The sequence below is a fragment of the Pelobates fuscus genome, chromosome 5, assembly GCF_036172605.1.
Source record: "Pelobates fuscus isolate aPelFus1 chromosome 5, aPelFus1.pri, whole genome shotgun sequence".
In the NCBI taxonomy this organism is placed as follows: domain Eukaryota; kingdom Metazoa; phylum Chordata; class Amphibia; order Anura; family Pelobatidae; genus Pelobates; species Pelobates fuscus.
Window position 1 is genome coordinate 92,021,294 of NC_086321.1, and position 27,464 is coordinate 92,048,757.

The 27,464-nt window shown below is 37.1% G+C and overlaps 1 protein-coding gene across 1 annotated transcript in view; it reads left to right on the plus strand.

The window, feature by feature from the left end:
* Positions 1–15,542, plus strand: part of ZSWIM6 (zinc finger SWIM-type containing 6) — a 97,026-nt gene extending 81,484 nt beyond the window's left edge. Inside the window, exons 5-14 of the mRNA XM_063454051.1 lie at positions 1,023–1,202; positions 1,449–1,625; positions 1,797–1,943; positions 5,804–5,950; positions 7,593–7,853; positions 8,183–8,318; positions 10,337–10,494; positions 10,851–11,014; positions 12,022–12,103; positions 12,799–15,542. Coding sequence (XP_063310121.1) covers positions 1,023–1,202; positions 1,449–1,625; positions 1,797–1,943; positions 5,804–5,950; positions 7,593–7,853; positions 8,183–8,318; positions 10,337–10,494; positions 10,851–11,014; positions 12,022–12,103; positions 12,799–13,661 — 2,315 coding nt within the window. The 3' untranslated portion in view covers positions 13,662–15,542. The remainder of the gene's footprint in view (positions 1–1,022; positions 1,203–1,448; positions 1,626–1,796; positions 1,944–5,803; positions 5,951–7,592; positions 7,854–8,182; positions 8,319–10,336; positions 10,495–10,850; positions 11,015–12,021; positions 12,104–12,798) is intronic.
* The last annotated feature ends 11,922 nt before the right edge of the window (positions 15,543–27,464 follow it).

Sequence of the window (27,464 nt, forward strand, 5' to 3'; positions counted from 1 at the left end):
GAATGCCTTTTTTTTTCTTAATATGCGCTTCAGTGTTTTGTTTCTTGGGAACATGTTGGCTTGCATACTTGTGTAATGTGATATACAGTATTTTCTGAATAGATTACCGCCACAGAATTGGATCTAAAATAGTTTAAATGAAACCATGTGAGTTCTACGAAGATCAATGCTTTAAGAATCTGAATACTTTCTGCATACAGCATACGTTTTATATAAGGACTCTCCAAAAGATCAAAGAGCGAGTCATAAAAACGAAATCTTTCAATGGAGTGCTTGGTTTATGATACAGTGGAGTGGAAATTAAAAGATGTAGGGATAAGATCCATCTCTGTTCTGTGGGGACACCATGAAACATACCCTTTTTTCCTCTAACATACAATCAATAGATCATGGTTCTCCTTGCCTCTCCATTGTGTTCCCCTTTTATCAAGGATGCAGACAACAAGGATATTCTGTATATTTACCATAGTCATGACTAGTAGATTTTGCATATACTATCAAATAATTGTGTTTTATGTCTTTACAGTATATGCATGGCATTTGCTTGTTGTATCTCCATTTTGCAATGAAAAATCTTAATATATAATGTATACCGTATTTTCGTTTATTATATCTATTCATCCAAAAGAGTAAACCATGGATATATATGTACAACAGGATTGCACGCCAGTGTACCATTTCTTTCCTAATGTAAAAATCTGTGCCACATATTATATGTGCGATCCTGCTTTAAACATGTGAGAGCCAAATTGCACTGACACTTGTGGGGGTTAAATTGTTGAAGTGCAAGCCTTTATTGAAGGGTTGCTATAAAATCTGCATAGATCGAGCTTCCAAGGGTCTGTGTATTTATCAAGTACAATGTGTAAAAGTGCTCTCTGGGTTTGCATTCTCTGTATTTTAATTTTAGTGTGCTCGAGCAAATTGTCAGTTCTAGATCGTGCTAAAAATATGAAATGTGTCCATATGGAGCTTGTTTTTCTGCCATTTAATTCCGTTTCCTCTTCCTTCTCCTCTTTTAGGTGCCCTGTGGATGTGCATAGTTTTAAATCCCCATTGCAAGGCAGAACAGAAGGCCAGTTGGCTGAAACAGCTGAAAAAATGGAACAGTGTTGATGTTTGTCCCTGGGAAGATGGGAACCATGGAAATGAGCTGCCTAATTTAACCAATGCTCTGCCTCAGGCTGGAAATGGCAACCAGGGTAAGTGAAGACAGAGGTCCACAGTCAAGCGTCTAGAAAAAATACCCATAATGAGCCCTCTAACATCATTTAAAGTATGATTGGGATTCCTTAATTATTTTAAATGCCTTCATTCTGATGCACAATGTGACTTATCTCCTTTGTATATTGTTAAACACAATTATTGCTTATGATTGTTTTGTAGGTAGTACAACTGTTTTTTAGAGTGACTTTTCTTGTGTAAAAGATTCCATTTCTTGCCACCAGATTCCTCGCACAGGCCTCATCGAACAGTGTTCACACGAGCCATCGAGGCCTGTGATCTCCACTGGCAAGATAGCCACTTGCAGCACATTATTAGCAGTGACCTTTATACCAACTACTGTTACCATGACGACACTGAAAATTCGCTCTTTGACTCCCGCGGGTGGCCCCTGTGGCATGGTAAGTTTTCATGATGACCGTAAATATGTCTTAATGGCTTGCTCCTTTGTTCAATATTCAGTTTAAATACATTTTGGTGGAGCAATAGGTGGATGGAGATATGTGTGTCTTAATATGCTTATTTATTTTTAATCTGGAAAGATTCTGATTAACAATCTGTTTTAACTGTAGAGCACGTCCCAACGGCTTGTGCAAGAGTGGATGCTCTAAGGTCACATGGATACCCACGAGAGGCCCTTCGACTTGCAATAGCCATAGTCAACACACTAAGAAGGCAGCATCAGAAAAGAATGGACATTTTTCGTATTCAAAAGAAAGGTATATACTGTGAGAGTCTCTGTAGATTATGGGAGTGCACTGATGAGGTTGCCCTCCCATGTCTATTGTAAATTAAGTTTACACCCACCTGGTCTATCCCTTTGGTAGCTTGAACTCCCCTAATATGATCCACTGGATATTTTCCCTCCCGCCCCCCAGACTGTCCTGATAAACACTAAACCTGAGCTGTTAACCCCTTAAGGACACAGCTTCAAAAGCTTGTCTTACCCTTAAGGACACAAGCCATGTTTGCTGTTTGTGTTCAAACGCAAGTTCCATCTGTCATTTATTGCACCAACACATATTATATACAGTTTTTTAGAGAATATGTCCAGCTTAGAAAAATTAATTCAAAATAAATTCATTTGTGTCTTGATTTGTAGAGTACATGATATGTATAGGATTTCAGCTTATTTTGAAAGTTGCAGTACAAAATACAAGTACTAAAATAAAATTTTTATGTGAAACAATTTTATAAGTTGGTAGGTTTGTCTTGTAGGTTTAGTAGCCATCACAGAAAACAAAATTACCCCACAAAATTATATATTTATATAAAGTAGAGATCACAGGCTATTTACCTATGGTTAGTTTGACACTTTTTACGTAGCCATTTCATCGCCAATCTCTGCTAAATATTGGAGTGAAATTTATTTTTTTTCTTTATTTTGTCATATACACATATAACAAGGTTTTTGTAATGTGTATTTCGTAAAGCTGGTGAGTGCTATTCCTGCACAGAACCCCATATTGTGTTCAGCTACATCTGCTGAGTATAACGATACCCTCATTGTATGCCTTTGGCACTATTTTAGGAAGCTACAATGTCATATAAGAGACAAGGCTATTTCAGTTTCTATAGTTAGACTTTTCATTGATGGATTTGACGGGCCTTGGTCTCATTTTAGGGTATTATAGCAGTGTGACTGTTCAAATACCCCACAAAGGGCTTTCATTTGATAAAGCAGAGACTCCAGGGTATCTTACATGGTGTATATTGTGCCTTAACCTGTCACCAATTTCTGTCCGTTTGTGGTGAAGGGGAAAAAAAATAGCATTTTTACATATATGTTGGAGTATTTCTTACACTTGATATGTACTACTGTAATAAAAACAAAAACAAATTATACTCAGTTACATCTTCTGAGTAAAACAATATGCACAATGTATGACCTAGACACTATTTTGTGAAGTTAGTGCTGTAAAAGAGACTTGACAAGTTCAGGTTTTTAAGTGTGAATTTTCATGGAGGGTTTTGATGCGTCCGTGTCCCACTTTGGGGCACTTGAGCAGGCTACATATTCCAACTACACCATTAAGGCCATTTCTTAAAGAAGACATCCCAGGGTAATTCAAAAGGCATATTTTGAACCTTAGTGTGGGATAATTTTTTTTTTGGTTTTTCCAGGTGTAGTGGGAATGAGCATTTTTTTATGTATTTATTTACTTTTTTTAAACTTTTTTTTACTTATTAAATTTTTTACACTTTTAAAAAATTGTATAAACTTTTTTTTATTGTTAACCCCTAACTAGCAGTAAGCAACACTAACAGTAAATTCCCCAATTTCCCATAACTTCCACCCACCCCAGCTAGCAAAATATATAATTTTAAAATATTTAAATTAATACAATTTAACCCCTGAGGGTTAAAAATAAATAAATATATCAGATGACAGTAAAATGTAGTCCCTGCCAATTGATCACTGTAGTCCGTGATCATTTGGCATGGAAGGGGTTCATTTTATTAAAGCAGGGGCGGTGGGGGGGGGGGGGGGGGGGGGTTGGGATTTAACTGTAAGCTTATTTTTATTTTTTTGCAGGGAGAAGATCACTGCTGATCCATCTCCCTGCACTTCACACAGAACGCGGAAGCACAGGGAGGCGAATCAGAAGTCCATGCAGCACATGTGCTCGCTCTGACAGCCTGTCAGAGCGATCACAGCTGCAGGGACAGCGTGGTCGGGTGCTCTTGGTGAGGCAGACTGGAGGAGTGTTAACTCCGCGATTGCAGCGATCTGGGGTTAACTTTAGTAAATGACGGAAATGTTCCGTCAAGGGTCCTTAACACAAGAACAAACTTGATGGAAAAATGTCATCTTTGGTCGGGAAGGGGTTAAATTAACCCCTTACCAAAGAGAATGATGGGAGCTGTACCAAAGAGAATGATGGGAGCTGTAGTCCAAGGTCTGAGGAGGCACAGTTTGCACAGGCCTAAATGTTGTAAAGTTAACAATAAGCATTGTGTGCATCGCAGCATTGATACTTGGCCTCCATGCCTGACTGTTGGGCAGAATGCTATTGTTCTCCATCTGAATCAAGGAGACTTGCTTTACTGTAGTTTAATATATTTATATTCTGAAGTATCGAAGGGTTAAATTGTTTTAAAGTCTTAAAATAATATTGAATCAGCCAGTTTGATGTTTAATGCATCTCTGCCACCCTATAAATAATCCAGGACATTTATTAGGAAGTTCTTCACTTTACATGGTAAAGTCCTTTTACTCGGCACAATTCTCTTCCAACTGACAATGAACAGTCCATAATGGACACAGCAGGTTAAATATAGAATTTTTATACATTTTTTTTAGTTTCTTTGCCTAACAAATGGTATGACATTGCTCTGTAAAGTGTTTTATTACATTAATAAATATTCAACTGCACTAGAAGGCCATGTTTAATTTATGCACATCAATAATGTCTAAAAGCATTTCCACTGGAATTCAGCCAGTGACTTTGCGCTCTCTCCTGAAGATACATGCATGTGTAGGATGTACAGAGTATGATAGCTATGTATAAACCTTATATAACATAGGCATTTGACATTCATAGGTTATGTATCTGAATAAGTTGTTGGTTTTATTACAAAATTGGTAAACCAATGATTTTGATTGACCCCCTACTACCTTTCAATACAGTTTTAAAATGTCTTGTTACCAATCAGGCCTTAGTCTGAAATTGAATGTTAAATGAAATAACATGTTGGGAGTATGAGGAGGAGCTATTGTCTTTGCTCCACAGTTCTCAGTTGGAGAGAAGGTGTCTCCATAGTATAGTGAAGCCTCGGAACTCAAAAAGTCCCTTACCAAAACAAACTCGATATTCCAAAAAAAAGTCTTGCTGCATGATTCTCCGTACCCTAACAAATCATGCTGCATTAACCTCTTGTAGATAAACTAATTGCTACCATAACTACTCACATTTGAGCACTTGCTCATCTTTACAATATCCCAAAAATCCACCACAGACACTCCTCACTTAACGTTTTTATGACCCGGTCTTGGAACGTATTGGTCGGTAAGTGAGGAGTTAAGGGTTTCCCTGCTCTGGTGCGTTTGTCTATATACGGGGGAACTTCCCCGAACATAGACGAACGCACCAGAGCTGGGAACCCTCTAATCTATACTTGGGGAAATTTCCCCGAACATATATTAGAGGGATTCCCTGCTCTCGTGTCTGGTCGTAATTGCGAGCCATCGTAAAACAGGTAGGTCGCTAAATGAGGACCACCTGTATACTCTTTTTATAGAAGAATAATTGGCGTAATCCAATGGGAATGTTTGTTGCATTGTTTAATGGTTTCTGTACATTCTGTCTATGCTTGAGGGATTGGTTCATTGACAAACTTTGGAATTAAGCTTTATTTAATTTTCACAATAATAATTAAAAAAAAAAAATTGGACTTGTTATAAGTGTAAGGTATGTGAACTGTTCACATGGCACTCTGTGCTGATCATCTGAATGACTAGAACTCCTCCATTGCACTTGGGCTGGCTAAGGGTTTTGTGAGTTGGAAGGGGACAACAGCTGGGAGTTGACCTATCTCTGTACTGATTTTTACCACTCTTTCCTGTTTATTGAAACAGAACTTTTGCACAAAGGTTTGACCTCCATAACGAATTTGGAAGGCTGGGTGGGCCACCCTTTGGATCCTATTGGTACGCTGTTTAGTAGCCTTATGGAAGCATGCAGGGTGGATGAAGAGGGATTCCATGGCTTTTCTGACTTTCCAGGTAACGCACACTTTTTACATGTCGGGGGGGGGGAGGAAATCCCCTAATGTCAAGGCTGTCAAATTTTTCTTCTGACAGAAGTAAACTTGGTAAAACTGTTACTGCTTTAGTGCCGAATTCCTCTAATCAAATAATTCTGCCACAAATGAGTCTCATTGCTCAGCACACAGAGTACAGCATGCCACAATTTCAATAAATAACTTTGGATACCCACTGTTAGTAATGAATGATTGATAGTGTTCCAGCAGCAGCGTTTATTAAGTTCTAAGTAGGTATTATTGAGATTTGTCACGAGGCATTGTGCAGGGCTTTTATTTTGCAGTCTGCACAGTTTCCACCAGGAAATTAAATTCCTTTATTTTGATTTCTCTACAGTGCTTAGACTATCCCAAATTACAAAATGTAAATCATACAGCCAGCCTTTTTTATTTATTTATTTTTTTTAATTCCAACTGATATGAAAAGCCATTGTTGTGTTATACTGCACTTTTGTTGTATTTTTTCAAGATAAATCAATCTACCCAGGTTCCTTAAAAAAAAAAAATCTTATTTTAACTCTAAATGTGAAAAATATTATTTTGCGTATGTGGTTAGAGTGCATTTCCTAGAAGATCACTAAGAGTTCAGTGATTCTCAACCTTCTAATATGCTGTTTTCTTTAATTCATAAAAAATGGCACTTTTAAGAATACTAGTTTTTATTTGTAATTGCTCTTTGGTTACAGTATTATTCTGATTGTGTCCAGGCTCAACAAGCCTAAATAATAATAAAGTAAATATCAGTTTCCCTCACTCATTAGTTCTTTACGGACACCTTTAATTTCAAGATACAAATAAAGATTTCCATGTTTCAAGTCCTGTACATATCTGCATTGATCAAGTAACTGTTTTATACCATGCACTTTCCCTCCCTCCCCCCCTTTTTTATGTTTTAATTTTTCCCAAATATCCTTTGTAACCCATTTAACAATGCTTTCCCACAGCTGATATTTCCAAACCATACTAACCCATAGAACAAAACTAGACCAAACGACTTGGTCTTTTCATTAACTGATCTTTCAGCAGTTCGGATGTTATTGCAATTTATGTGAAACGAAGTACCAGTAAAAGCACCCCCAATAAATGTTTTTAAATAGTAATGATTGAAAAAAATTCTAAACAAGGAACATTGTCATTACTTTCTTTAATGCAGGATGTGATTCTGTCACATGGGCTGTGTAAAGAGCAATAGAATTTAAATATGTTATGTGCACATTTCCTCACCCATTATGCAAATCTAACTTTTCCCATGATTTGTACTGTTCCAGAGTTGTCTAAACTTGGGAAATGAGGCCCCGTGGGATACATCTTTGAACTTTTTTCAGGGGGGGTTGCCTTTGAGATGAGATTGCAGTCATGGAAAGTGAAAGTTGATTTGTATAAAATTACATTGTGGTGCCTTTCTGAAGGAAGTTGTAATGTCATAGTGTCATTGTATCGCCTACGCAACTCAGCAAAAGTTGGAAGACAGGACGGTGAGCTGAGAAGGACAAAAGGAGACACACAGTGTGCTTTTGGCACAGTAGAAATTAACTGCTAGCCTCCAAAATCCAAATGTTCATTTCAGTTCTCTTAACAGTGCTTCTTTTATGTCTGTTTCACAGATGGGTTTGGGCATTGCAAATCTATGGAATACCAACATCTGCCTCCCCACAAATTCCTAGAAGAAGGGGAATCCTACCTAACGCTGGCTGTGGAGGTTGCCTTGATTGGCCTGGGACAGCAGCGAATAATGCCAGATGGCTTGTATGCACAAGAGAAAGTTTGTCGGAATGAGGAGCAACTTATTTCTAAGCTGCAAGAAATTGAATTAGATGAAACGCTGGTAAAAATCTTTCGAAAGCAAGCAGTCTTCCTCTTAGAAGGTATGTAAGCTGTGTCAGATGTCTGCAGTTCAGGGTTATGCTGCAAACAGCATTTGTGTTTTATTGTGCAAGTATGCTTTAGTTTGGATTTACTAGAAAGTCATTGCAATTGGTATTTTTTTTTTTTTATAATAATTTTCCCTCTCTCTGTAAAGAATTGTATATTTCCATCTGAAACCTGTGTGTTTATATGTATGTGTTAAGATACATATTTACATAAAGCTTATTTTGATGCTGGTGATTTGATTTTTTTTTTTTTTAGTGACACAATGTTATAATTCCTGTTTATCCTCTCATGGAAAAGTAATGATGCACTTTTCTCCATTTAGCTGGCCCATACAGTGGTTTGGGCGAAATTATCCATCGAGAGAGTATTCCAATGCACACATTTGCCAAGTATCTCTTCACCTCCCTCCTACCTCATGATGCTGAATTGGCATACAAAATTGCACTGAGAGCAATGAGGTATGTATTACTTTGTTGGTCTTCCTAGCACCGCATGTTTTCCATGAGCCATGCTTGTGTGAGGCAATATCATTTGCAGACAACGCCCAAAATGTCTCCTACGGGAGGAAGGATACAGGGGATAAATAATGTGACCCATCACCATACTGACACATTCATTTTAGAATGGAATATTTTTCTTTTGCTATTCTTGGACACATGACTATTGAAAGTAATGTTTAATTACAAGGCAGCTCTGTTTCTGTATCCTTCTTTATATGTTCCTAGTACACTCACAGTCTAATGGATCTAATTTAGGACTTTGATCTGATCCCTAACAATTCTGAATCTAAACTAAGTTAGGCAAATTCATTGAGTGTACTTTGTGTATGTGTGTGCTTATGTGTACAGTTTTTTTTTTGTTTGTTTGTTTGTTTGCATCATCTTCAAGTCAGACTCTTTATCTCCATGTGAGAGAGAACAATGTTGGCTTCACCTTCTGCCTGCCCAGTTCTTCCCCTGTCCGTTGTAGTATACTTTATTTGTCTTGTGAGTGCAGTAATGATTATGGATGCCGCAACACCAACCTGAAATAGAGTATGCTTATTGACCCATCTTTTTACATGGGATATACAATTTCCGTTTGTTTTTGTTTTTTTTAGTCCAACCTATAGGTTTTAGGACTTTTATAATTTTATCTTCTCTGATTCCCTACAGATGATCCTACCTTGTTCATTTGTATTGTTATTCCTTTTTCTGATTATAAATATAAAAGCAACTATGTTTATTGTCAAATTTTATTTATATATATATATATATATATATATATATATATATATATATATGTATAAAAAGACAGATAACATTTGTATCTTGTAATACCTTTTTATTGGACTAACAGAATTCTTTAATGACAAGCTTTTACATCTACATCACTGGACTAATAATATAGAGATTGATATATATAGAGATAAACAGCAGCTAGATGCTTACTGTACTTGCAAAAACAGAATATTCAAGGATATAATCTTTCAAGGTAGGGTAATAGCTTCTTGATCCAAGGATTAATCTAACTGCCATTCTGGGGTCAAGAAGGAATCTTTTTCCTAGTTTGTTGCAAAAACGGAAGTGTTTCAAACTGTTTTTTTTGTTTTTGTTTTCCCCTCTTTGGGATCAACAGCAAAAAGCAAATGTGAGGAAGGCTGAATGTGATGGAGACATGTCTATTTTCAGCCTATGTAACTGTGTGTGTGTGTGTGTGTGTGTATGTATTACACATATCTGCAGACAGGTATAGATTTGATATGTCTACTATTTTTGTGAGTGCTTCCCTAAGGTAGAAGATAGCATTTTAGGTCACATTATTGCACCAGAACATTTTGTACAGCTGGCGTTCTTTGTTTTATTTTTTATATATATATTCCCCAAAATTGGTTATGTTATATACAGGAACTAAACACTTATTTGGTTTTGTCATAAAGAGATGTGCAGTTATATTTCTTTAAAACTTGTTCTCGGAATTACTGCCGGTATCTAGTTGTGCCGACTTTGGGATAATTCACCTCTCCTTTTGCCGTCCTCTGACACTGCTAGAGTGATGGTTGTTGTAATTACATAGCTGAAGAGTTACTGATGGGCAGCCATGTTGATTATAATGCATCTACTTTTCCACTGCCTCATATTATGATTATTTCATTGAAAGAAAACGTTGCTGTGGCCAGGTCTTGATGTATTAAGCCCTTGAAGGGCTTTGCAGAGTGAAGCATCGGTAGAACCATCTACTTTCATTATATCGATTTTTGTACTACTGATTTTTTTATTTTATTTTTTTCCTCTTTCATCTGACCCTCTGGTAATAAGCTGTGTGACCTTATTGGCAGGAACATCAGGGATGGTCAATAAGTGCTGAAAGCAGCATAGTGGGTACAATAAACTGTGAAGCACCTGGGGAAATTGCTTTGTTTATTAAGTTTAGTCCATTGGCTGACCTTTAAATAATGGTTTCTCTGCCAGTGCTAAAATGGGTTTTGTTCATACAGGTTGCTAGTGCTGGAGACCACGGCTCCGACAGGAGATATGTCCCGCCCACACCACATTGCCTCAGTTGTTACTAACCGTTATCCCCGCTGGTTTACCCTAAGTCATATTGAGAGTCAACAGTGTGAGTTGGCGTCTACTATGTTGACAGCAGCCAAAGGTAAGCTTTTTTTTTTATTTTTTATTTTTTTATTTTTTTTAAAGTTAACCTTCATACTTATTTACTTCTTACTTGCTTTATTATTGTTTTATTTCTTTTTTGGTAGTTGGCTATAAATAGATGGATTTTCATTAAGTGTCCTATAAAGCACAGATTGCTGAGGTAGATCCCAAGATTTAATTTTAAGAAAATAATCTTTTTGCTGAATTTGACTAAGGCTTCATTCATACGTCTAAACATAGCAGTTCAACATGCAATGATTTTTCACTGTGCAGATTGTTTTTCTTTATTCAATGACTGTGCCAACATCTTGTTTGCTTTAATTTTTTTTTTATATATTTTTTGTTTGTTCGCAGGTGATGTTAGGAGACTGGAGACAGTGTTAGAGTCCATCCAGAAGAACATCCACTCCTCATCACACATATTTAAACTTGCACAAGATGCATTTAAAATAGCAACGTTAATGGACAGCTTACCAGACATAACGCTTCTCAAAGTATCTCTGGAACTAGGCCTTCAGGTTAGTACGCTGCATTCGTTCTACCATTTAAATATTGTGCTCCTTGAGAATCAAGTGCAAATTTTTCTGCAGTTTGTTTTTGAGTATTTTAGAAAAATATTTTACATTCATCATTCAGTATGTGTAACATTTTAAAGGATGTTTGTGGTAAAAATTCTGTTAACTCTAAATATGGAGGTTCTCAAAACTACTGTGTCTTTCATCACAAAAAACCCAGATATATTATATTTTATACTGAGCTAGGGGTTCATTTAAACTGCTGGGCTTCTCCATTTACTGCAGTCAGTGTGCATGTGAACTTGTCATGTCATTGTAGGAACGTTCTAAGTTGATTCGTGACTCATCATGTATATTAGATGTCATGTCTCCTGGTACCTAAACTAACCCCATTTAAAGTTCTCTGTAAGTGATGAGCGTTAATAAAGCAATGGTAAAGATGGACAACCTTTTACATATCCAGAAGACAAAGGATTACTTTTTCCATGATTCCTTGCCTGACTATGGCCTGAACCAGTGATGGAGAAATTTCAGCTCCCCTATTTGTTGCAGTACTACAGCCCTTATGTTGCTTTACCAATCACATGGTGTACTGGGAATTGAAAATCTCAAACAGCTGGTTATCTTCTTCCTGGTCGACCCTGGGATAAACTGAATTTCAACTTCCAGTAAAAAAAAATAAAAAAAAAAAGTTCAATTACAGGGATCTGTATAAAAGACAGCAGTAGTGTAGTTTTATTATGGAAGTACATTTTTTTATTTTTTATATATATATATATATATATATATATATATATATATTCACCCTAAATGAGTGGCCTTTGAACACAGAAATATCAATACCAGCCGAAGACATGGTGGAAAGTATCCAACCTCTAATTGTATCATGGGTGCATGAAGATATACTTGGCCATAATGCCCTCTTGCATTTAATTGACCAAGTGGAAATGTGTTTGTTATATGGTTGCCCTTTGTTAAATATCACTGTTGCATGCTTTTCTGTTTTGTAGGTAATGCGAATGACGTTGTCCACATTAAATTGGAGACGGCGTGAAATGGTTAGATGGTTGGTAACATGTGCAACTGAAGTAGGTATGTATGAACCATGTTTTCTTATATTTACATTTGGTGATTTATTATCACTTGCATAAAAGTTTACATTTCAATGTATAGTTAGATACTAGATTAAATAGATATATATTTAAATACTCTTTAGTTATCACTTGATTTGTATGTCAATAAAACTTATTTTGCTTCCCTTTAGTTGAACTGTGTATTGGATATCTTTAAATGTTAAGACATTATGACTTTATTATTGTTTATTAAGTTTTTTAGTATGTTAGGACTCCCCCTCCCCCCTGCAGCATGTAGAGTTTATTGTGAAATGTATAGGTTGTTCAAAATTATTAGCTTCCACTGCCGTGTAACTAGATTGATGCATGAGGTTAATAATCAGTCAAGAAGAGGAGACAACTAATAATCTTCCTAAGCCTTACAGAATTATGGGAAGTAAAATAGTAAACGTGGTCACACGACAACCTGTAAATTTGACATATTGAAAAAAATAGACAATCAACAGACACATTGTATTACTCAAAAATGAATGTATGTGGTGCAAAAAAAATAGTATATTCAGCATAATTGAACCATTTACAAAGTGCTACAATAAACTTTGAAGGCCCTTAGGTATATAGGCATGTAGTTATTAAATATAGATAATGGAACATGCATGTAAAATTATAGTCCGTAGAACAAATTTGGTATTTATGAGATTTCTCTCTATCTAGGTGTATATGCACTGGACAGCATCATGCAAAGTTGGTTTACGCTCTTCACTCCTACAGAGGCCACTAGTATTGTTGCAACAACAGTAATGTCAAACAGCACCATTGTCCGCTTGCACCTGGACTGCCATCAACAAGAAAAACTGGCAGGCAGTGCTAGGACGCTTGCACTCCAGTGTGCTATGAAGGACCCTCAAAACTGTGCCCTTTCAGCACTTACCTTATGTGAAAAGGATCACATAGCTTTCGAGACCGCTTACCAAATTGTACTGGATGCTGCTACGACTGGCATGAGCTACACACAGCTTTTCACAATAGCACGGTACATGGAGCACCGTGGTTACCCTATGAGGGCATACAAACTGGCAACGTTGGCCATGACGCATCTTAACCTGAGTTATAACCAGGATACTCACCCTGCCATTAATGATGTTTTGTGGGCATGTGCTCTAAGCCACTCCCTTGGGAAAAATGAGCTAGCAGCGATAATACCTCTTGTAGTCACAAGTGTCAAATGTGCAACAGTACTTTCAGACATTTTGCGCAGGTGCACTTTGACAACTCCTGGGATGGTAGGACTTCATGGACGGAGGAACTCTGGAAAGCTCATGTCACTGGACAAATCCCCTTTGAGACAGCTTTTGGATGCCACAATTGGGGCCTACATAAACACAACACATTCACGGCTTACACACATCAGCCCTAGACACTACAGTGAATTTATAGAATTTCTTAGCAAGGCCCGAGAGACCTTCTTAATGGCTCACGATGGACACATTCAGTTTACACAGTTCATTGACAACCTAAAACAAATCTACAAAGGCAAAAAGAAACTGATGATGTTGGTTCGGGAACGGTTTGGTTGATGACAATGTGTGAATGGGGTGGGGCGGGGAGGGAGGGGAAGGTTTGTTTTTACTTGAGCCTGCCTTTGTATCCTTTTTAACTTAAGAAAAAAAATGTCAAAACAATACAAAAAAAAGAGCCACACCGGTATTATATGTACAGTTATATTGCGTTTGCAAACTAAGTTGTCATGTTGTGAAAGTTTGTGTATCTCGATTTTCCTTATTTTTTTGTTTTTCCAGTTATGTGTGTATGAAAGAAGAGAAGTTCAATGTTTGGTTTACACTGAGTATATGTTGTCAAGTGGCAAAAGCCCACATAGCTCTCCTGTTCCTTCTGTATATGTTCACAGCCTCAAAGGAAAAATCCAATGGCTTTAAAAGAATTCTGAAAAAAAATGGAAAAAAAAATCTTTTTTAAAAAACAAAACAAAAACCAAACTACAAAAAAACACCTCCATCTTGTGACAAGTACCTCGAATGGATCCAGCTTTACTCCTATATCTCATCCTTACACTTTACATTTCAATGTATTTAATACAAGAAAACCCCTAAAATGACAATATTAGTAAACAAAAAGGCTGATTCCGTGGCTTTTGCAATGCTGTTCATCTAGAAGCATGGCACACAACGCTTGTGCACGTGGAAACTTAGCGGCTGTCAACATACATTCTCAGGGATTATCAAGAAAAAAAAAGAAAAAAAAGAATGAGAGCATTTATTGTACTGTATATATATTATAGTATATGTCTGAATATTGAAAACAAAGTATAACAATAACTAATTTATAAAAAAAAAAAAATATTCTATGTAATGCAAAATACTTGAAGCTGCAGTAGCTTGGTTTTTAAATGAACTAAACAGAAAAGGAAAAACATATCAAGAAGTGAAAAGTGAGCCTTGCGTCAGTGTTGGCTCAGGTGGTGAACATATGTGCTGGGCATCTATGCAGAGCCACCGTGTTAGACTGCATGGCTGGGCTAATACCTGTTGGAAAATAAATGACACTTTTTAGCCTTGATCTACACATCTGTAGGAATATTTACATAAATATGCGCACACCTGGCATGAAGATTTAAGGGATACAACTACACAGCCAGAGCAGCGGGCCTTAGCATTAAAACATATAATATGCCACAGTAAGGATTTGTGCCTCCCTTGCAGATAGAACTTCCAAGATCCTTTTATAATAGCCAAGAAAATTTAATCCAAATCAATTGACTCAATACATTGCGCCTTGGCAGTGGGCTAACAATAAGCTAAACATTGTGCACAAATAATATATATAGATATATATATATTTCTGCATAGGTATTTTGACTTTGTGCAGGGCAGAAAGTTGTGTAGGTATGACTGTTCAACTTTTCAGTTTAGTTTCTTTTTTGTTTTACTTTTATTTCTTTGTTTTATTTCTCTAGATTTACTCAAAGCAAAACAGCCTTCTATCTTGCCTTGTCTTAATGCTTTAAAATAACCAAACTGGAGATCTAACTACCAAACTGTTCATTATATAATTAAATACCAACTTATTGGTTCCAATATTGTGTCTTTAATTTTAGCTGAATGGTTCCTGTATCCTTGTGCTTTTTAAAGAGCCGTTTTTATGTTTTTGGTGCAAAAGTTGTCTCGTGTCTCTTCCCTTAATTAGAGAACATGCTATAGGTATGTTTGTAAGTATTTTTGTTTAGGAAAAAAATGTTCATGCTCTTCATTTTATTTATTATACTAGGTAAAAGAAAGTTGTACTTCATCACCCCATGTAAACATGCTCATGAAGTTGAAAGTAATTAAGATTTGATACACTGATATCAATTTATTTATGTAACTAAATCACTGTTTTATAAACTTGTTAATGATCAACAATTTTTTTGTTTTGATTAAAATTAGTTTTTTGAAACTTGATTCTGTTTCCTTTTAGATGTCTGGTATTGCTGTTTTAATCTATTCAGAAATGTTTTTTTGTTTTGTGTGGGGATTTTTTTTTTCAAGCAAATATAGCAAATTGATAATACATGCACTAATATGAGTATAACAAGTACACCAGCATTAAAGGGACACTATAGTCACCAGAACAACTACAGCTTATTGAATTTGTTCTGGTGTGTAGAATCATTCCCTTCAGGCTTTTTGCTGTAAACACTGTCTTTTCAGAGAAAATGCAGTGTTTACATTACAGCCTAGTGATAACTTCACTGGCCACTCCTCAGATGGCTGTTAGAGATCCTTCCTGGGTCATGACTGCCTAAAATGCATCCAAACATTCAGTATCTCCTCCCTCTGCATGCAGACACTGAACTTTCCTCATAGAGATTCATTGATTAAATGCATCTGTATGAGGAGATGCTGATTGGCCAGGGGTGTGTTTGAATTGTGCTGGTTCTTCCCCTGATCAGCCTCCTTGTCAGTCTCGGCCAATCCTATGGAGAAGCACTGTGATTGGATCAGACCACCACTTATGATGTCAGCAGACTGCATGCTGCTTGCCTCAGAAAAACAAGCAGAGTTACAGTTTCAGGCTTGAATACAGTAAGATTTTGCAATATCTATGGAGGCATGAGGGGCTCAGGGGGGCTAGATAGTGGTTTTAACACTATAGGGTCAGGAATACATGTTTGTGTTCCTGACCCAATAGTGATCCTTTAAGCACTATAAAAAAAATGTGAACTACACAGTAATTCAAATGATCCTTTGTGTATTTGATCTTTCTTCGTGACCACCAAATCCTGCACTATCCAAACTAAGACAGCCTTTTAACTTATTTCTTAGTACCAGAATGCCTCACAATGCAAAATATATTTGACACATTATACTTTTAATATTCAATTGAAAAATTAAGTGATAAAATCACCAGGGTGAGCCATCTCTCCCTTTTACGTTTATTTTCATGGGTGCCTCAAGTATACATCTGTGGTGGAGAGTTATAAGGAAGGCTTAACAATTTACCTCTGCCCTGTCCTTCACTTTATTGCTGTGGGTTTGGAGATTGTGATTAATGATGGGCTAGACCAGGCATAGGCAAGCTTTGGCACTCCAGATGTTTTGGACTAAACCTCCCATGATGCTTTGTCAGCATTATGGGTGTAAGAGCATTATGGTGTAGTCCACAACATCTGGAGTGCTGAAGGTTGCCTTTTCCTGGGCTAAATTATTAGAGGACCAGAGTCCTAGTACTTACTGTGGGACCCTCTGGCCCTAATAATAAAATTATATTTCAGCCCTCTTCTGGACATCGAAGCTCCTTATCTGGATTAATTTTCTGATGCATCTTGTCATGGTAGGTATCAGACATGTACCTATTTTTATGTTATGTGTAGATTGTACTATTGCTGCCCACCTTGATACTTGTGTTTGTGAAAACAACATTTGTGTCCTGTTGGGAACAAAGCAACACCTAGATCCTTGGCCTTAAAGTAAATATTACCCTCTAAACCCCATTTGCCACAAATCCAACCAACCTTCATTTTTAATAAATATTAGTGGGCTAACCCATGTTTAAAAAAACATAAATGTCAACATTGTGATAAAAGCCTATGTATTAACCCCTTCAGGACGGAGTCAATAGTAATTGTCCTATTTATAGTTAAATCCCCTCTCATAATATTGTAAAGCGCTACGGAATCTGTTGGCGCTATATAAATTGCAATAATAATAATAGTGCACGTTCTGATCAAAACAAAACGTAAACAAAAACTGGAATTTGCGCTAAATGTCTGTTCAACCGTAATTCACCGCTGTCACATTAAGTGCACCCACACTTATTATATATAATTTTGTTCAGGAGAAACCGGGCTTTAATTTATTAATAACTATTCATATATGGAACATAATTTATTGTGAATAAAATGTGAGAAAATATTTATTTTTTTAATTTGTATTTCCGTCTGCCATTTTAGCTGTGAATGTCATAATACTGTTAGGTTTTACTGCAAAAAAATGCACATATTTATAATCAGCGATGTCTCACGAGTACAACAGTACCCCCCATTAACAGGTTTTATGGTGTTTTGGAAAGTTACAGGGTCAAATATAGAACGTTCCATTTTCAAATTGAAATTTGCCAGATTAGTAATGTTACCTTTGAGACGGTGTGGTAGCCCAGGAATGAGAATTGCCCCCATAATGGCATACCATTTGAAAAAGTAGACAAGCCAAGGTATTGAAAGTGGGGTATGTGTAGTCTTTTTTAGTAGCCACTTAGTCACAAACACAGGCCGAAGTTAGCGTTCATATTTGTTTTTGTGTGAAAAAAGCAAAAAACGAATATTTGGCCAGTGTTTGTGACTAGGTGGCCACTAAAAATGACTGGACATACCCCACTTGCAATACCTCGGGTTGTCTACTTTTGCAAATGGTATGCCATCATGGGGGTAATTCTCATTCCTGGGCTACCATACGCTCTCAAAGGCAACATAACTAATCTGGCAAATTTCAATGTGAAAAAAATGAAATGCAAGCCTTATATGTGACTCTCTAACTTTCCAAAACACCATAAAACCTGTACATGGGGGGTACTGTTATTCTCGGGAGACTTCACTAAACACAAATATTAGTGTTTTAAAACAGTAAAACATATTACAACAATAATATAGTCCATAAAAGTGCCGTTCGTTTGTAAAAAAAAAATGCAAAAAACGTCACTTTTACTTAAAATATCATCGTTGTAATACAATTTACCAGTTTGAAACACTAATATTTGAGTTCAGCGAAGTCTCCCGAGTAAAACAGTACCCCCTATGTACAGGTTTTATGGTGTCTTGGAAAGTTACAGGGTCAAATATAGTGCTTGCGAATTAAATTCTCTGCACTTTCTCCCTGTGTTCTCAGGCATATCAATCAAATTTTAATTACCGTATTTATCGGCGTATAACACGCCCCGGCGTATAACACGCACCTCATTTCCAGAAGGAAATTCCAGGAAATTTCCACCTCTCCCATAGTATTCCCCCCCCTCATCCCATAGTGTTCCCCCCCCTTTCCATAGTAATCTCCCCCCCTCCCATAGTATTCTCTCCCCCTCCCATAGTATTCTCTCCCCCCTCCCATAGTATTCCCCCCCATAATATTCTCTCCCCCCTCCCATAGTATTCTCCCCCCCCATAGTATTCTCCAACCCCATAGTGTGTCCCCCCTCCCATAGTGTCCCCTAGTGCACTTTCCCTCTGTCCCATATTTACTTACCTGTCTTGAAGCGTGGGCCGGCTTCACAGCGCGCACCGCGGAACTGGAACTTAAATTTCAGGTTCCGGTTTCCGGCGGGACTGAAAGGAAGTGTGCACACAATAGTGTGCACACTTCCTTTCAGTCCCGCCGGAAACCGGAACCTGAAATTTAAGTTCCAGTACCGGCGGGACTGAAAGGAAGTGTGCACACAATAGTGTGCACACTTCCTTTCAGTCCCCCTGGAAACCGGAACCTGAAATTTAAGTTCCAGTTCCGCGGTGCGCGCTGTGAAGCCGGCCCACGCTTCAAGACAGGTAAGTAAATGTAGGATATCGGCGTATAACACGCACCCATGATTTTCTCCCTATTTTCAGGGAGAAAAAGTGCGTGTTATACGCCGATAAATACGGTAATCAAATCACATAATTATGTTAAAAGATTACTTAAATATACATGTAGAATTTTAATATATATACATATATATATGTATTTAAATTCTACGTGTATACTAATGTAATCTTTTATGTAATTATATGTATTTATCTATATATATATTTGCGGTTATTTGTATTTTATATATAGATAGATATATAGAATGTCATTCTAAGTGTATTTTGTTACCAATATATATGTAAATAACAAAATACAGTTAGAATGAAATTACATATGGATATATAATTTATATTAAATTTTGTTTCAATATTTTATTTATTTTATTATTTTCTTTATTTTAATTATACGTGTATATATATAATATATGTAGATCTATTATATAATATATACATATTATATATATGTAACGTCATTCTAAGTGTATTTTAATACTAATATATATACTTATATTAGTATTAAAATACACTTAGAATGACGTTAAATATATATAATATGTATATATATATATATATATATATATATATATATATATATATATAAATACTTTTAATTTATTTTTACACATGTTTAATTTTTTTATTTTATTCTTACTACTAGCAGGGGGACTGTCTGGTATTTCAGACAGCCCCCCCTGCTGGCAGATCCATAGCCAGCTATAGGGGGCCATGTGATCGCTCTTTGAGAGCGATCACATGGCCCCCGGGGGCCTTATTTGCCATGGGAGAGCTGCCTGGGCTGTCAGGCAGCCCTCCAGAAGAGGATCGCGGCGGAGGTGAGTACCTCCTGGCTCCTGGGGCAGAAAGCCCATTTAAAGCGCGACGGCATGGAACGGCGTTAAGGGGTTAATAAAATAAGCCAAACAAGAATATAAACACAATGAAATAAATCAATCCACAGCCTCAAACCATATTACAGAAATGGTTTCAAAATGAACTATTGCTATATTGGCAAGAACATTTGATGGCAGCTGCCTACTGAGCAGCCATATCCCCCTTTCTGATTTATTTTAAATCCAATCAGAAAGCCAGACTAGTGGAAGTGACTTTATTGTGATTGGTTTTGTGAGCTGTAACCACACAAAAATAAACAGTCAAACATTCATTTTATGTACTGGATATATGGTGCTTTAGTGTATTAAATTTTTTCCCCCTCCTTTGTTTCTATAATATCTTATGTGATGTTCATTGTTGGACGTAGCATCCATGTAACTTGTCCTTCCTATAAACTCCAAGTCCGATTTTGACTTTTACACGTGTGATCCTGCGTTCCAGCATTCCGAAAGACCGGTCATCTCGCCAGTCAAGACGATGTAATAGGTTCCTCTGGGCCCATGTATGTAAGATATCACTATCCCTTTAAAACCTGAAGGTTCCTCTATTGGGGGACAAGATACTCTGCATGTGTACACTTGCTACTGAAAATAGAAATTAAAGCAGCCTCACTTAATATGCAGTGCTTACATGTTCTGGGTCCTTCTGACCATAAACCATGCCAAAAGTACTGTGATTACCTGGACTTTAAATTAACTTTTGCATTTGATGCTTTTCTTGTAGTACTATCTTGGAGCTCAAATCATTGTGGACCTTGCAGCCTGCCCAGATATTATTTGATGAGCTTTTCCCAAATTCATCTGCTACTACTTGTTTAATTTGACATCTCACCAGATGCTTTGCCAGCATTAAACCTGTAAGAGCATTATGGGAAATATAGTCCACAACATCTGTAATAGTGAAGGTTGCCACTTGATCTACACCAGGCCTGTCCAACCTGCGGCCCCCCAGATGTTGCTGAACTACAACTCCCATGATTCTTTCAATGAAACAGCCAGGAAATCATGGGAATTGTAGTTCAGCAACATCTGGGGGTCGCAGGTTGGACAGCCCTGAATTCTACACCTTTAAGCCTTTTGTGCCCGGGGACTTCTGGCTGAATTAAGCGTAGATGAAAGCAATTGAAGCATCTGCTACTTCGTAGGATTTGTTCAGAATCTGCTTTTGGATTCCTGGGCTCCGGGCACCATCCTACATTTCGGCTTGGAATGTCTGGGTTAGCTAATGTGTGGGAAGGGATATTGATCCCTTTTCTGCTTCTTTAATTTCCATTGTGAATTTTTTCGTCTTCTTATTTCGATCAGGGCTAGTCATATAAAGCTAGCAACGTTTCTCGCTCTGCCATTTCAGCTGCTCACATCCCTATTGGTGATCAACAATAAAACAATGTGGGGGGTGCAAACCAAAGGAAAACAAAACAAACAAACAAACAAAAAAAAAAATATATATATATATATATACACTTAATAGTAGTATACATAGCATAATACTGTATGTGTACAAATTTGATATATGACCGAGGCAATGGGTCACTCACGATATATAGAGCTTAAAGGACCACTCTAGTGCCAGGAAAGCATGCTCGTTTTCCTGGCACTAGAGTGCCCTGAGGGTGCCCCCACCCTCAGGGACCCCTTCCCGCCCGGCTCTGGAAAGGGGAAAGGGGTTAAATCTTACCTTTTTCCAGCGCTGGGCGGAGAGATCTCCTCCTCCGATCCTCCTCTTCTCCTCCCCGTCGGCTGAATGCGCACGCGCGGCAAGAGCTGCGCGCGCATTCAGCCGGTCACATAGGAAAGCATTCATAATGCTTTCCTATGGACGCTGGCGTGCTCTCACTGTGAAAATCACAGTGAGAAGCACGCAAGCGCCTCTAGCGGCTGTCAATGAGACAGCCACTAGAGGACATAGGGGGAAGGCTTAACCCATTCATAAACATAGCAGTTTCTCTGGGTGCCTAGAGTGGTCCTTTAAAGTAGCAGGTTCTAGCTGTCATCACTTTAAAAAAAATAAGCTTTAATAATTATTATTCATGTTATATATTCTTACCGCAATTCTTTTATTGTTTATTTTATTTGAGTAAATACTTTTTATACTTCGTTTATCCTGGTTTGCTATTCATCTTTTACGCATCTGGGGAAGGACATCAGCTAATACAGGAAGATCGTGGGGATAGCTTGAAAAAGCGTATTTTTCAAAAATGATGACAGCTAGAGCCTGCTCCTTTAGGCTCTATATATCGTGAGTGACCCATTACCTCTGTCATATATCAAATTTGTACACATACAGTATTATGCTATGTATGCATTGTTATATCTTTCAGATTAACGTCAAGACATACTACTATTAAGTATATATATATATATATATATATATATATATATATATATATTTAGTTTTACTTTTGTTTGCACCCCCTACGTTGTTTTATTGTTATCTCACTATTTGTCTCACTATTTCTTAGTGTCTTTTAGTGATTTTTAGACACTGGGGGTAGTTGCTGTTTTTTTACTATCTAGCGCCAATCCACCTATACTTTTTCTCCTTTGAGGTGAAAAATTCTGTTTTTCTGCCTATTGGTGATTAGTCAATTGCTAAACACTCGTCTATCTGCAGGCTTCTGCTTGGTATTCAACTCGCAAGATCTCCGAAACCTAGATGTCACGGTTGCGTTTTCATTTTCTAGAATGCTGGCCAGATAAATCAAACTTTAGAATTTGGATGTATTTAGTAGGTATTCTTGCTTAAAGCAGCTCTGTTGAGGGTCTTTGGGGGTCTACATAATATGTGAAGACCCCTCAAAGAGCAATGCAGGTCGAAATTCATCATTGTAGACACCACTGTTTATCAAGGTGCAATAATTCATCACTGGTTAAAATATACCGGATTATTCTCTGAACTGTGACTAAATACCTAGATTTTTGACAAGTGCTTTTAAAGAGCCGTGTAAGATGTGAAGCGATGTTTATTGCATTTCCCTCAATGTGCATTTTGTATTCACTAAACTGGGAAACATTGGGAGAAAAATAGGGAATTGCCAAAATGACAGAGGTGAAAGAAAGTCTGGACTTTTTTTTTTTTCAAGTTTGGATTTTCTGATAATTCTCTGGACAATTCCCGGTTTAATGAATAACCGTTTGATTATCAGGGTTATTCACTAATGTGGGGATTTTCAAATTAAAGGTCTACTTTAAAATTCACTTTGACTTTTCTGCAATACTCACTTTAGTAAATAATCTTGTATATTGTCCATATGTATATATACATATATATGCTATAAAATGTTTGATACAACCTTTGCCATGTCCATAAACTTTCCGATTCCAGTAGACCACAAAGTTGACCACACAGTGAAAAACAAAGCAGAAGTAGAGTCAGGAAAAAATATTAATACATATAATAAATATAAAATAAGTGCTGACTGTGTCTCTCAGCATGTAAGTTCAATCAAGAGGCATGATGCTTCATACATTCCAGTTCAAATAATCAGATCAAGCTGAGTAATAGGGCAAGCAATATAAAGGATTCACAGTGTCCTTTTGAAGACAACCAACCTTGTACTAAAGATAGTTCCTCCTTTAGACTGTACAATGTCAGATACATGATTATCCCTGGCTGCAGGACCTACTGAAATGTTTAGCCTAAGCTTCTTAAAATAGCTTCTTATTCTAACAATGGACTATAAAATAGAATGAACATGTGGGAACTTAGTTCTACTGCACATATATGGAGCACACCACTATAATACTTGTAAATGTGGATCAAATACAAGTAACAAAAGAATAAACAGAGTAAACTAATTTCTGGAATTTACAGTCATAGGAAAAAGGAAGTACACCCTCTTTGAATTCTATAGCTTTACATATCCGGATATAATTACAATAATTTGTTCCTTAGAATATCTTAAAATTAGGTAAATAGGGCCTCAGATGGACAACACATGACCTATTACGTGTCATGATTTATTTAACAAAAATAAAGCCAAAAATGGAGAAGCCAAGTGTGAAAAAGTACACCAAAGTACACCTTATGATTCTATAGTTTGTAGAACCAACTTTATCAACAATAACTTGAAGTAATTGTTTTCTGTATGACTTGATCAGTCTCTCACATCATTTATGGAGGAATGTTGACCAACTCTTCTTTGCAAGGTTGCTTCAGTTCATTGAGGTTTGATGGCATTTGTTTATGCACAGCTCTCTTAAGGTCACTCCACAGCATTTCAATTGAATTGAAGTCTGGACTTTGATTGGGCGACAAATAGGTGTTTTTAAAGAGCTGTGTAAGATGTGAAGCTTTGTTTGCTTTTCCCTTAATGTGCATTTTTATGCACTAAACTGGGAATAGTTGGGAGGTGATTAGGAAATTAGCCAAAATAGCGGAGGTGGAAGAAAGTCCGAGCTGACAATTTTTTCCCAAAGTGGAATTTACTGGCAATTCCCTGGACAATTTCCTGTTTAATAAATAACACAGTTTTATTATCAGGGTTACCTTTTTTCTTTCGCTTTCTTTTCTTTCTGTTGTTTTCTTGATATAATTTTTTTCTACTTTGTTTTTCAGTTTATTGTTACACTGGGGGCCTGCGCCCAAGGAGATGGTAGCTCGACGTTAGAGCATTGTGAGAGGGAGTTCATGTTCACATTGGGTTGGCAAGAACAAAACTCTGAAAGTATGAAACTTGCCTGTGGAGCCGGTAATCTCCAGCCAGCAGTTTAACCCCTTAAGGACACATGACGTGTGTGACATGTCATGATTCCCTTTTATTCCAGAAGTTTGGTCCTTAAGGGGTTAAATGAATTGTGTTAATAATGGGTGATATTTAAATAAATTCTGTGGTTTAGCGCTTTTCCCCTTATTCAACGGGTCAGGTGCTTTATTGGGGAATGGGTGTTAAGAGTTTGGGACCTGTTTTCAGGCATACTTTTGTCAGTCATGGTTTGAGATCATTACGACAGCGAATAACTTTATTTGTCTCTTTTCTCCTCTTATTGGTTTATAAATATATCTATTTTCCAACTGTCCCCACTATATCGACCTTTCCACTAGGACAAGTTGTCCATAAAGTGCTGCATTGATTGCTACGTAAACTTCTAGAATAAGTTTCAACTCTACTTGGAGTGGTGTGGTTTAGAAATAACAGGATAGGATGACTCGAAAGTGTTTCTTCCAAAGTTTCTCATGTCCTCATGGATATGTGATTAATTAAAAAAAAAAAAAAAAAGCAGAAGCTAACTTGATGCTAATATTGGCTGAATGCCTACAGCACATCTGTGTCTGGAAGATGTGAAATCCATAGCAGATACATTGTTCAAAAGCATAATAAAGGACTAAGCATTGCACGACTTGCATTAAACTAGACTTAGAGATGAATAAACAGAGAAAGATCTGCCTAGAGGAAACTAGAAATATTCAGTGTACCTAGAGTAAGGCCTTGTGTCTTTGATTACACAAGATATGTCATTGCACGGAGGGAGCTTAGCATTCTCATAAAACATTGAGGTCATTGAGAAGCATTCATAACGACATCAGGACTGGATTGTGGATTTCAGCTGGGAATTTCTGGCAGAATGGAGGTTTATCTAAACAGAATGACTCTAAGGAATCGTAGATAAATCAGGATTTAATATAAATATGGTCAGATTCTGGATTGAAGTATGTCATGGAGTTAAGAGCATGCATGCCAAACATACGGCACTAGTGGTTTGCACGGCTCCCTCTAGTCCTGAACCACAGTCCTTAACATCTAATTACAGAGTGTGTATGCAGTTCTCTTCTGCAAACCTCTCGCTCTCTCTTCTTTCAGGAAATGAAAGGAGCCTGCTGCTCACTGGCTGCTTCATTTTGCACTTCATTCAGGTGCTTCTTGTTTTTGTAGTCTGACTGGGGAGAGCAGAAGAACTCAACATAGTGGCCCAGTGTTGCACTAGATTAATACCTTTACTCTCTGATCTGCTTCTCGGTTTCCTGAGTTCCAGCACTTGGGCGTGATATGATATCATATTGTGAGAGAAATGATGAAGTTCGTATAAGGACAAGCAACATGACTGGACACATCGATTGCCTTTTGTTTCTAAGAAACATAGGCAGAACCCACAATGTGCCCTTAATAAAGACAGACATCATGAATATATGGCGAATTCTGTGCACATGACCTTACTGGGGAAATATGAATAATATATAGGAATAATGAATAAAAACCCATTGAAACATTTCATTTACCAGATGTGTGGGAAAAGAAATGCCAGATAGAGTTATCAAGTTATAACTGTATGTCTACTGAAGGTCAAGTAAAGATGATTGTCTTCCAATAAATGTGTATCATTTGTAATCCGTATTGTTAAGCTTCCCAAATAAGATGCAATAATAATGTTGTGTGTAATTAAAATGTATATAACCCCAGCATGTGGGTGATGTGTCTTTTGCCAACCGATAGTCAAAGTAGAAATGAATACTGCTATGGAACATAACCAACGAATAATGTGAAAAAAGAGAGGAATATTTGTGAGAATATGAAATCGTCTATTAACTGGGTAGTGGCCTGATCTGGAGGATTATGACAAACAGGGAGAATCTTAATTCCATAGTAATGCAATTTAGAATGACCCGTGATGGAAAGCCCAGAACGGTGTCTCAAGATTTATAATTTACAACTTCACATAAAAAGTAATCTTTAAAAAGAAAAAGTATAAATCTAGTACATCTACTGGACTGAACAAGACAATGTCTAATCTTTAAATGTGTCTGTTTCACAATGGGGTTAAATGATTATTTTATTCCTCCTGTAGAGTATAAGGAAGAGGTAAGGTCAGATGAAATCATTTCACCATGGTTTGGTCAGTATATGTAACAAACGAATGGATTTTAAAGAGACTTTTACGCAGAGTTCAAAGGGCAAGAATCGAAAGATTTATTTGCTCCCTTGAGAAATCTATACTGTCTTGAATCAAATGAATCCCTTAGTTCGTATCTCAGACTTGTTCTGGGAAGTAAGGCTAGTGGAACAGTTTTTCAAATTATCAGTTTCAAACACAAAAATCGGCAAATACATATTCTGAATGCATGCTTACACGCTAAAACAAGTAAACCCACTGCAGACATTTGGGGGCCAATGGGTACAGGATGATTAATTACTACATATGCTACATTTATTTTGAAGCCTTTGGCCCTCTAAAAATATGTTTTTTGATTGTCTGCATAGGCAACTGGGAATCTATCGCAATTAAAAAAAAAAAAAAAATTGTCTAGTGGTTCCCAACCCTTTTGAGGTCCCCATAGCACATTTTGGCGACCCCACATATTAATACATCTAATTTTAGTCGCTCACTGGTCAATTCTTAAACTGTGAACATACACTTGCCCCCTGTCCCTCTTTCCCGAGTTTTTCTTCATCAATTGTATTTTGCTCACAGTCCCTAAGCTTCCACGCTCCCCTAGCCCTTTAGCC